The 12,663-nt window shown below is 48.7% G+C and overlaps 1 protein-coding gene across 1 annotated transcript in view; it reads right to left on the reverse strand.

The window, feature by feature from the left end:
- The window catches only part of LOC145850497 (FH1/FH2 domain-containing protein 1), a 77,242-nt gene extending 65,533 nt beyond the window's left edge, over nucleotides 1-11,709 (reverse strand). Inside the window, exons 1-2 of the mRNA XM_082969911.1 lie at nucleotides 11,132-11,709; nucleotides 6,811-6,917 (exon numbers count right to left, since the gene is read on the reverse strand). Of these exons, the coding sequence (XP_082826037.1) occupies nucleotides 6,811-6,917; nucleotides 11,132-11,296 (272 nt within the window). The 5' untranslated portion in view covers nucleotides 11,297-11,709. The remainder of the gene's footprint in view (nucleotides 1-6,810; nucleotides 6,918-11,131) is intronic.
- Nucleotides 11,710-12,663: the final 954 nt, after the last annotated feature.

Consider the following 12,663-nt stretch of genomic DNA (forward strand, 5'->3'; position numbering starts at 1 on the left):
TGCTGCTTCCAGACCGAGGCGACGCAGCAGCTGCTGCTTCCAGACCGAGGTGATGTAGATATGAATGATCCGTGCTCCGCCCCTCGGGAGGGGGAGGGGTAGAAAATGTCACCGTCACAGGGAACAGCGGGACAAAACACCTCTTTGTCTACATCCCAAATAGAACCTTATTCCCATAGTGCTCTAGCTAAAAGGTAGTGTGCTGTATAGAGAAGTGGGTGCTATTTGGGATGCAAACAACGTCACGTGAAGTAGAGAGGAAAGACAGAATGCTTTGTGAGGTCAAATCAGATTCAAATCAGATTCAGGCACAAGTTAATGAAAGGGGCCCATAGATGATACAGTGCTAGTCGCAGGAAGACAATCACAGTCTGTTCTGGGGAGAAACGTACTTGATGTCTATATGAATACTGAGGAGGAAATGTTTTGTATGTAGTACGAACCCACTAACGGACTCGCATGTCCCCCAGTCTCAACCCACTGAGAGACTCATAAAGGTCCCAGTTTCAAAAGTCTAACTGTTCCAACATCAGACCTGCTCCTCATACAACCGTCCCAAAATCTAGTTCAACAAGGAGACCTGTCAAAGCACTTCATGGCTACCGACGTGAGTGCTACGGGGCGGTAATCATTTAGGCAGGTTACCTTCACTTCCTTGGGCACAGGGACTATGGTGGTCTGCTTGAAACATGTAGGTATTACAGACTCGGTCAGGGAGAGGATGAAAATGTCAGTGAAGACACTTGACAGTTGGTCTGCGCGTGCTTTGAGTACACGTCCTGGTAATCCGTCTGTCCTAGCGGCTTTGTGAATGTTGAGCTGTTTAAAAGGTCTTGCTCACACCGGCTAAGGAGAGCGTTATCACACAGTCATCTAGAACAGCTGGTGCTCTTGTGCATGCTTCAGTGTTGCTTGCCTTGAAGCGAGCATAAAAAAAAAAGGCATTTAGTTTGTCTGGTAGGCTCGCGTCACTGGGCAGCTCGCGGCTGGGTTTCCCTTTGTAGTCCGTAATAGTTTTCAAGCCCTGCCACATCCGACGAGCGTCAGAGCCGGTGTAGTAGGATTCAATCTTAGTCCTGTATTGACGCTTTGCTTGTTTGATGGTTCGTCTGAGGGCATAGCGAGATTTCTTATAAGCGTCCGGATTAGTGTCCCGCTCCTTGAAAGCGGCAGCTCTAGCCTTTAGCTCGATGTGGATGTTGCCTGTAATCCATGGCTTCTGGTTGGGGTATGTACGTACTGTCACTGCGAGGACGACGTCATCGATGCACTTATTGATGAAGCCAATGACTGAGGTGGTAAACTCCTCAATGCCATTGGATGAATCACAGAACATATTCCAGTCTGTGCAGCAAAACAGTCCTGTAGCTTAGCATCCGCGTCATCTGACCACTTCCGTATTGACAGAGTCACTGGTACTTCCTGCTTTAGTTTTTGCTTGTAAGCAGGAATCAGGAGGATGGAATTATGGTCAGATTTGCCAAATGGTGGGCGAGGGAGAGCTTTGTACACGTCTCTGTGTGTGGAGTAAAGGTGGTCTAGGATTTTTGTACCCCTAGTTACACATGTGACATGCTGGTATAAATTTGGTAAAACTGAATTAAGTTAGCCTGCATTAAAGTCCCCGGCCACTAGGAGCGCCGCTTCTGGATGAACATTTACTTCTTTGCTTACGGCCTTATACAGCTCGTTGAGAGCGGTGTTAGTGCCAGCATCGTTCTGTAGTGGTAAATAGACAGCTATGAATAATACAGATGAGAACTCTCTTGGTAGATAGTGTGGTCTACAGCTTATCATGAGGTACTCTACCTCTTGGTAGATAGTGTGGTCTACAGCTTATCATGAGGTACTCTACCTCAGGCGAGCAAAACCTCGAGACTTCTTTAGTATTAGACATTGCCAACCAGCTGTTATTGACAAATACACCCCCCCCCCCCCCCCCAATCCTCGTCTTACCAGGTGTATCTTCTTCTCCGTTTTGAAGGCGAACGGAAAATCCTGCCAGCTCTATATTATCCGTGTCGTCATTCAGCCACGACTCGGTGAAACATAAGATATCACCGTTTTTAAAAATGGTCCCGATGGTAGGATAACCGTAAGTCATCAATTTTATTTTCCAATGATTGCACGTTAGCCAGTAGAACGGACCGCAGTGGGAGTTTCCTCGCTCGCCTACGGATTGTCAGAAGGCAGCCCGACAGTCATTTACCAACATCGGACCTGCTCCTAATACAACGACCCCAAAATCTAGTTCTGCAAGGAGTCATGTACCAACATCGGACCTGCTCCTAATACAACGACCCCAAAATCTAGTTCTGCAAGGAGTCATGTACCAACATCGGACCTGCTCCTAATACAACGACCCCAAAATCTAGTTCTGCAAGGAGTCATGTACCAACATCGGACCTGCTCCTAATACAACGACCCCAAAATCTAGTTCTGCAAGGAGTCATGTACCAACATCGGACCTGCTCCTAATACAACGACCCCAAAATCTAGTTCTGCAAGGAGTCATGTACCAACATCAGACCTGCTCCTAATACAACGACCCCAAAATCTAGTTCTGCAAGGAGTCATGTACCAACATCAGACCTGCTCCTAATGCAACGACCCCAAAATCTAGTTCTGCAAGGAGTCATGTACCAACATCAGACCTGCTCCTAATACAACGACCCCAAAATCTAGTTCTGCAAGGAGTCATGTACCAACATCGGACCTGCTCCTAATACAACGACCCCAAAATCTAGTTCTGCAAGGAGTCATGTACCAACATCGGACCTGCTCCTAATACAACGACCCCAAAATCTAGTTCTGCAAGGAGTCATGTACCAACATCAGACCTGCTCCTAATACAACGACCCCAAAATCTAGTTCTGCAAGGAGTCATGTACCAACATCGGACCTGCTCCTAATACAACGACCCCAAAATCTAGTTCTGCAAGGAGTCATGTACCAACATCGGACCTGCTCCTAATGCAACGACCCCAAAATCTAGTTCTGCAAGGAGTCATGTACCAACATCGGACCTGCTCCTAATACAACGACCCCAAAATCTAGTTCTGCAAGGAGTCATGTACCAACATCGGTTCCTGGCCTACTGAAGAAGTCCTTAGGTTTATAGTATTTAGTCCTCCAGACTGGTTCTGTGTAGTAATCACATCTTCCTGTGTTCTAGAAAAGGTATTTTTCACACTCCTCCCCCCCCCCCCCCCCCCCTCCCAGACTGTATTTTCATCCTGTGAGTTTAAAGAGGACTAGGTTGTCATCAACAATACTCTTGTCTGTTGGAACTTGACACCTTTCAACTTTAGCAACTAGCTGGTGGAGAATATGTGTGTGTGTGTTTGCACGTGGCCATACGTCTGTCTGCCCCCGCGCGCGCGCGTGTGTGTGTGTGTGTGTGTGTGTGTGTGTGTGTGTGTGTGTGTGTGTTTCTGCCCCTTGTTCTCCCTCTGCGTCTCCTCGAGCTGATTGAGATGCGGGAAGAGATTTAGAGGGCTACTTCACAGGGACATGATGACTGACACACCCGTCTGGACATGAGCAACAGAGAGACTGAAGCACCGAGCACCGTGCACCCGGCGTCTCTCCTCACAGAGCACCGTGCACCCGGCCTCTCTCCACACAGAGCACCGTGCACCCGGCGTCTCTCCTCACAGAGCACCGTGCACCCGGCCTCTCTCCACACAGAGCACCGTGCACCCGGCGTCTCTCCTCACAGAGCACCGTGCACCCGGCGTCTCTCCTCACAGAGCACCGTGCACCCGGCGTCTCTCCTCACAGAGCACCGTGCACCCGGCGTCTCTCCTCACAGAGCACCGTGTACCCGGCGTCTCTCCACACAGAGCACCGTGCACCCGGCGTCTCTCCTCACAGAGCACCGTGCACCCGGCGTCTCTCCTCACAGAGCACCGTGCACCCGGCGTCTCTCCTCACAGAGCACCGTGCACCCGGCGTCTCTCCTCACAGAGCACCGTGCACCCGGCGTCTCTCCTCACAGAGCACCGTGCACCCGGCGTCTCTCCTCACAGAGCACCGTGCACCCGGCGTCTCTCCACACAGAGCACCGTGCACCCGGCGTCTCTCCTCACAGAGCACCGTGCACCCGGCGTCTCTCCTCACAGAGCACCGTGCACCCGGCGTCTCTCCTCACAGAGCACCGTGCACCCGGCGTCTCTCCTCACAGAGCACCGTGTACCCGGCGTCTCTCCTCACAGAGCACCGTGTACCCGGCGTCTCTCCTCACAGAGCACCGTGCACCCGGCGTCTCTCCTCACAGAGCACCGTGCACCCGGCGTCTCTCCTCACAGAGCACCGTGCACCCGGCGTCTCTCCACACAGAGCACCGTGCACCCGGCGTCTCTCCTCACAGAGCACCGTGCACCCGGCGTCTCTCCTCACAGAGCACCGTGTACCCGGCATCTCTCCTCACAGCACCATGAGACACAGAGCACCGTGGCGCAGAGTACATAAAAGCCCATTTACCAAAATTCAGTTCGGACATTTGGAACAGTTAGCAGGAGAAAGTCGAGCGAACGAAGAGACGACCCACCACATTTCTGAACAGTAAAAATGCCAAAATAAAAAACGGTAATAAACCCAAAATGGCTTTGTAAATAAAAGTCTACCAGTGACTGAGCCTACGAGTGACTAGAGAAGGCCAGCCAACCCTGGTATACAAAGTGCAGTGGTGCGTAAGGGTTTTGCAGTTTAAAATAAATCTCAAAGTGCCATGGTAAAGGGTGTCAATTGATCTCAAACACTGAGCGGAAGCATTCATATATAAAATATCCCCATAGTCTAGTAAAGGCATAAATGTAGCTGATACTAGCCTCCTCCTGGCTTCAAAACAAAAACATTATTCCTAAAATAAAATCCCAATTTCAGATTAAATTTTTTTTTATAAGTTGTTGAATATGCAATTTAAAAAAAAAAGAGAGGCTGTTATCAATTACAATTCCCAGATATTTATATGAGGTTACAGTCTCAATCTCCTTGCCCTGACAGGTAGTAATAGGTGAGGTCTATTTCTTGCTTTAGAAAACACCATTAGTTTAGTTTTGTCAGTATTGAGGATAAGCTTCAATTGACACAAGGAATGTTGAACAGTATAAAAAGCAGTTTGCAAGTTCTGGAAAGTTTTTGCCAGAGACGTGTTCTACACCGGTCTAGAATGTTCTACACCGGTCTAGAATGTTCTACACCGAGAGAAGGAGACTGGTGGATAGAAAGCAGGATTACTACTGAAGCACAGTAGAAAGACAACTTCAATTGGAACTGGTCCTATCATTCTGCATTTCACACCTAAAACTAACACAAATTCTTCATCAGTAAAAGTCCCTCTCTCTACCTAACTCCTACGTGGCATCCCTCCAGTCAGTGACTTTTCCCCATCTCAGTAAAATGACTCACTTCATCCTGCAACATGGACAAGTCCTGTTAAACTCAGCTGGAAACTCAGCTCGGACAGAAGACAGACAGAGATACTGTAGCATCAACGACTAGGAACCCTGACCCTGTCATGTTGCTGTAGAACTCACGGTTCACCCTGAAACACCCTGACTGAAAGAAGTGACACGGGTTTCCCAACATGATTGTCTGAGCTGAGCTGGCAGAACAGAAGTATGTGTGTATGTACGAAAAGGACAGAAGAAGGACGGGAGAGAAGGAAAGGAGGAGATCAGTGAAGGAGAGGTCAAAACAGAGGAGAGAAGGAGGAAGGGAGAGAAGGAGAGGGAGGAAGGGAGAGAAGGAGAGGGAGGAAGGGAGAGAAGGAGAGGGAGGAAGGGAGAGGGAGGAAGGGAGAGAAGGAGAGGGAGGAAGGGAGAGAAGGAAGGGAGAGAAGGAGAGGGAGGAAGGGAGAGAAGGAGAGGGAGGAAGGGAGAGAAGGAGAGGGAGGAAGGGAGAGAAGGGAGAGAAGGGAGAGGGAGGAAGGGAGAGAAGGGAGAGGGAGGAAGGGAGAGGGAGGAAGGGAGAGGGAGGAAGGGAGAGGGAGGAAGGGAGAGAAGGGAGAGGGAGGAAGGGAGAGAAGGGAGAGGGAGGAAGGGAGAGAAGGGAGAGGGAGGAAGGGAGAGGGAGGAAGGGAGAGAAGGAGAGGGAGAGGGAGGAAGGGAGAGAAGGAGAGGGAGGAAGGGAGAGAAGGAGAGGGAGGAAGGGAGAGAAGGAGAGGGAGGAAGGGAGAGAAGGAGAGGGAGGAAGGGAGAGAAGGAGAGGGAGGAAGGGAGAGAAGGAGAGGGAGGAAGGAGAGAAGGGAGAGAAGGAGAGGGAGGAAGGGAGAGAAGGGAGAGAAGGAGAGGGAGGAAGGGAGAGAAGGGAGAGGGAGGAAGGGAGAGGGAGGAGGGAGAGAAGGGAGAGGGAGGAAGGGAGAGAAGGGAGAGGGAGGAAGGGAGAGGGAGGAGGGAGGAAGGAGAGGAGAGGAGAGGGAGAGAAGGGAGAGGGAGGAAGGGAGAGGGAGGAAGGGAGAGGGAGGAAGGGAGAGAAGGAGAGGGAGAGGGAGGAAGGGAGAGAAGGAGAGGGAGGAAGGGAGAGAAGGAGAGGGAGGAAGGGAGAGAAGGAGAGGGAGGAAGGGAGAGAAGGAGAGGGAGGAAGGGAGAGAAGGAGAGGGAGGAAGGGAGAGAAGGAGAGGGAGGAAGGGAGAGAAGGAGAGGGAGGAAGGGAGAGAAGGAGAGGGAGGAAGTGAGAGAAGGAGAGGGAGGAAGTGAGAGAAGGAGAGGGAGGAAGGGAGAGAAGGAGAGGGAGGAAGGGAGAGAAGGAGAGGGAGGAAGGGAGAGAAGGAGAGGGAGGAAGGGAGAGAAGGAGAGATGTCCTTACGCCACATCGTCATAGAGCTGTTCCACATCGTCTTTCTGTTCCCCCAGAGACAGGTCCAGGTCCAGGTAGTTCCCATTGGGGGCCATCTGCAGAGCACACTCCTCCAACTGGGACGGAACAAATACAGGGACAGCCATGTCAGGGGGAGTGTAGTGAAATATTTACACAAACAGGCATATACACAGTAAACAATAGTCAACATCAGCCAAGTCTAGGTCCAAAAGGCTCCTCAACAGCTTCTACCCCCAAGCCATTAGACTGATGAACAATTCAGAAAAACTTGTACACTGCTGCTACTCTCCGTTTGTTACTTACTCAGTCACTTCACCCCCACCTACATGTACAGATTACCTCAACTAGCCTGTACCCTTTGCCCCCACCTACATGTACAGATTACCTCAACTAGCCTGTACCCTTTGCCCCCACCTACATGTACAGATTACCTCAACTAGCCTGTACCCTTCGCCCCCACCTACAGATTACCTCAACTAGCCTGTACCCTTTGCCCCCACCTACATGTACATATTACCTCAACTAGCCTGTACCCTTCGCCCCCACCTACAGATTACCTCAACTAGCCTGTACCCTTTGCCCCCACCTACATATTACCTCAACTAGCCTGTACCCTTTGCCTCCACCTACATGTACATATTACCTCAACTAGCCTGTACCCTTCGCCCCCACCTACATGTACAGATTACCTCAACTAACCTGTACCCTTCGCCCCCACCTACATGTACAGATTACCTCAACTAACCTGTACCCTTTGCCCCCACCTACATATTACCTCAACTAGCCTGTACCCTTTGCCCCCACCTACATATTACCTCAACTAGCCTGTACCCTTCGCCCCCAACTACATGTACAGATTACCTCAACTAGCCTGTACCCTTCGCCCCCACCTACATATTACCTCAACTAGCCTGTACGCTTCGCCCCCACCTACATATTACCTCAACTAGCCTGTACCCTTCGCCCCCACCTACATATTACCTCAACTAGCCTGTAGCCTTCGCCCCCACCTACACGTACAGATTACCTCAACTAGCCTGTACCCTTTGCCCATTGACTCTGTACCGGTAGCCCCTGTATATAGTCTCGTTATTGTTATTGTGTTACTTTTAATTATTACTTTTTATTTTAGTCTACTTGGTAAATATTATCTTCTTCATGAACTGCACTGTCGGTTAAGGGCTCGTAAGTAAAGCATTTCACGGTAAAGTCTACACTTGTTGTATTCGACGCATGTGGCAAATAAAGTTTGATTTGATTAAGACCGGTGGAAATCTGTCCTTTGGTCTGATGAGTCCAAATTTGAGAATTTTTTTGGGGGGGGTTCCAACCCGCCGTGTCTTTGTGAGACGCAGAGTAAGTGAACGGATGATCTCAGCATGTGCGGTTCCCACCGTGAAGCCTTGAATGAGCAGGTGTGTCTAAACTTTTGACAGGTACTGTAGGTTACATACTTTCTACAGACATTATCACATTAAAAGTATGCAGCCTAACAGCCTCAACATCCTTTAAATACCAACCAATCCAGATCGTCTTGACAGAATGACAACAATGCCAACCAAGGGAGGGAGGAGAAAAAAAAATAATACTAATAAATCAAGCATACCACAATTAACCAGGTATCTAAACACTGCAGAAGGTATTAGGCTCCAGTGAGCACCGTGTTATGAGGGAGGAAGCTAGCCTGGGTCTGTTTCTGCTCTCTCAACTTCTTCTGCAACATCTCAATGCCAGTAACGGAGTTCGCAAGAGTACTACCTGATCTGGGACCAGGCTAGAACTAAGAGGAAGCAGCATTCCACTACCTGATCTGGGACCAGGCTAGAACTAAGAGGAAGCAGCATTCTAATACCTGATCTGGGACCAGGCTAGAACGAGGAGGAAGCAGCATTCTAATACCTGATCTGGGACCAGGCTAGAACTACAGCATTCTAATACCTGATCTGGGACCAGGCTAGAACTAGGAGGAAGCAGCATTCTAATACCTGATCTGGGACCAGGCTAGAACTAGGAGGAAGCAGCATTCTAATACCTGATCTGGGACCAGGCTAGAACTAGGAGGAAGCAGCATTCTAATACCTGATCTGAGACCAGGCTAGAACTAGGAGGAAGCAGCATTCTAATACCTGATCTGGGACCAGGCTAGAACGAGGAGGAAGCAGCATTCTAATACCTGATCTGGGACCAGGCTAGAACTAGGAGGAAGCAGCATTCTAATACCTGATCTGGGACCAGGCTAGAACTAGGAGGAAGCAGCATTCTAATACCTGATCTGGGACCAGGCTAGAACTAGGAGGAAGCAGCATTCTAATACCTGATCTGGGACCAGGCTAGAACTAGGAGGAAGCAGCATTCTAATACCTGATCTGGGACCAGGCTAGAACTAGGAGGAAGCAGCATTCCATTACCTGATCTCACCAGAATATGACACACTATTCCAGTAGTGCCTGTGGCTTCCCATGCCTTGGTGTGCCCCAAATAGCAACCTACTCTCTATATAGTGCAATACTTCCCTGTGAGCCCTGGTCAAAAGCAGTGCATTCAGACCCCTTCACTTTTTCCACATTGTTACATTACAGCCTTATTCTAAAATTGATGAAATTGTTTTTTTCGTTACAGGGCCGCTACCGGGCCGGGGCATTACAGGGCCGCTACCGGGGCGTTACAGGGCCGCTACCGGGCGTTACAGGGCCGCTACCGGGCGTTACAGGGCCGCTACCGGGCGTTACAGGGCCGCTACCGGGCGTTACAGGGCCGCTACCGGGCGTTACAGGGCCGCTACCGGGCCGGGGCGCTACAGGGCCGGGGCGCTACAGGGGCGCTACCGGGCCGGGGCGCTACAGGGCCGCTACCGGGCCGGGGCGCTACAGGGCCGCTACCGGGCCGCTACAGGGCCGCTACCGGGCCGGGGAGCTACAGGGCTGGTATCTGCAGCGTATCTTGTGTTTACAGATCCCACCCTTTCCTTGGGTATTAACTCCACTTAGACTAAACTGACATCCAGGGAGGAAGAGAGGATGGGGAGGGGGGGGTCAGAGGTTATCAAAACACCGACTGTAACAGAAAACACTTTCCCATAATAAACTAAAACGAAGAACAGAGGAAAAAAAGTTATTATGTTGAAATAATTAACAAAAAAATCCCACAAAAACTATAAGGAACAGAGCAAAAAACATTGTCGTTGTTAGTCCTACAACGTTGAAATAACTCATTTATCTGATACGAGTTTTGACATTTCCATGCTCTCTCTCTCTAACGGCCCGGGAACTATCTGATTACATCCCAAATGGCACCCTATTCCCTACATAGTGCACTACTGTTGACCAGAGCCCTTAGAGTAGAGCACTATAAAGGGAATAAGGTGCCATTTGGGATGCACAGGCCCTCACCCCGGGGCAAGGGAGTGATTAGGTTCATTTGTAAAGGAATGTTTTTAAAAAGGAGACAAGTAGTCTCTAGTTGTAATCATACACGGAGGAGAAATACAGGGTTGGATGGGGTTAGCCCTGTTAACCCCTCTTTATTAACCCTAACCCTACATCCGACCCCTCTGTGTTAACCCTAACCCTACATCCAACCCCTCTCTCTTAACCCTAACCCTACATCCAACCCCTCTCTCTTAACCCTGACCCTACATCCAACCCCTGTGTTAACCCTGACCCCTCTGTGTTAACCCTGACCCCTCTGTGTTAACCCTGACCCCTCTGTGTTAACCCTGACCCCTCTGTGTTAACCCTGACCCCTCTGTGTTAACCCTGACCCCTCTGTGTTAACCCTGACCCCTCTGTGTTAACCCTGACCCCTCTGTGTTAACCCTAACCAACCCCCCTGTGTTAACCCTAACCCCGTCCAACCCCTCTGTGTTAACCCTAACCAACCCCTCTGTATTAACCCTAAAAAAAAATCAACATTTGCATTTTAGCCAAATACGTTGTTAATAATGTTAAAAAAATCAACAACCGTCAGCAAACTAGAGGGTGAAACTGTCCTTGATCAACTACCTATAAATAATTTACCTGCGTGTTCAAGTTTAGATTAATTTACCCTGGGGAAAGTTTTCATTTATATTCATTTAGCAAGGCTACCTTCTTTATGAAATATGCAATAACTGGACTGTTAATAAAGTACTGGTGGGCTCGTTTTGACGTGTTGTGGACGACATGACCATGGACGTCAGCCAGTCAATCAACATGGGGGGGGGGATAAATCACACACCTGTGTAGGTAGACTGCTGGTGGCTTCTGCATATTGTCCTGAACGCACCAATTTATTTTACAAAGAGGATGAGGCTGTCCAATTTAAAACGTACCTTCAGCGGTGCCTCCAGGAGTTTGTGAACCCCGGCTATCTGCTCGATCAAGGCGATGTTTTCGTCCAGATCATAGGGCGGCGGTCTCCGTGGCTCCGGGAAGTTGGTACACACGAAAGGGTCCGAGTCCTCCAGATACTGCACACGGCAGGTTATAATGGCCATGGCTTTTTCTCCTCAGCCGGGCGGGATAACTGTTTCTCTACGGTCAGTCGCGGTGTAGAGCTGTGACCCTGCGGATATAATTCCCCCCCCCCACCCTCCTTTTCTGTTGTCCTAAACTTTAAAATAAAGAAAAGAAAGGAAAAAGCTTGTTGTTCAGCAGTTGACGCGCTCTGTCCGTGTTAAAGGGAAGCTGTTTGCTGTAGAGCGCAACACAGCGGACAACCCCTACCAGGAAGCGCTGTGTGACGGGCTGGAAACGCTGCTGGAAGTTTAACATGAGTGGCTCATGCTGATGGAAATAGACAGAGCTACAGATGGCACAGCGGTTAAACTGACACGATTCAAACTCCTAGTTCGGCGGAAAACAGAAACTTACTAAACACTTGGGAGAATAATAATTTTAAAAAAAGTTAAATGGTGGTGGGCGAAGTCTAATATTAACTGAGAAATCGATTATTGATAGTCTAATTAGGTATGCTAATGTTTTTGCTCATTTGTTAATTGACACCCGTCAATTAAGACTGCTGACGTCAGATCCATTCCCAAATAATTAGGATTAACAATGATGATGATGATAGAGCGCTCTCTGCTGGATTGACTGTGAAGTGTACATTTAATCTGCCCTGTCGGCCTTTATATTTTATTATGAACACAACAAATATAAAAAAAAACAGAAATATACAAACAACACTATATAGACTTGACAGGGGTATTACATATCAAGATACATTTTCAATTTGTCAAAATGTTTTATGGTGCGTTTTGTTTTTACGTTTACTGATAATTTCTAAATAATATTGAAATTATATCTTAAATAATGTGAAGAGGGGTTTGTTCTCTGCCCACTTCATTATATGGATAAAGAATCTTCCATGAAAGATAAATCAGGGTCCATATCGTTTGGATCAATATAAAACGTCATATCAGAGTCTCTCGGATTAACATTAATAGTCGTTTCTTTTAAAATAAATTATTCTACCTCACTCCAACATCTTCTGACTCACTCCAACATCTTCTGACTCACTCCAACATCTTCTGACTCACTCCAACATCTTCTGACTCACTTCGACTCACTCCAACATCTTCTCACTCACTCCAACATCTTCTGACTAACTCCAACATCTTCTGACTCACTCCATCATCTTCTGACTCACTCCAACATCTTCTGACTCACTCCAACAACCTCTGACTCACTCCAACATCTTCTAACTCACTCCAACATCTTCTGAATCACTCCAACATCCTCTAACTCACTCCAACATCTTCTAACTCACTCCAACATCCTCTAACTCATTCCAACATCTTCTGACTCACTCCAACATCTTCTGACTCACTCCAACATCCTCTAACTCACTCCAACATCCTCT

The sequence above is a fragment of the Salmo salar genome, chromosome 26 (genome assembly GCF_965601325.2).
Source record: "Salmo salar chromosome 26, fSalSal1, whole genome shotgun sequence".
In the NCBI taxonomy this organism is placed as follows: domain Eukaryota; kingdom Metazoa; phylum Chordata; class Actinopteri; order Salmoniformes; family Salmonidae; genus Salmo; species Salmo salar.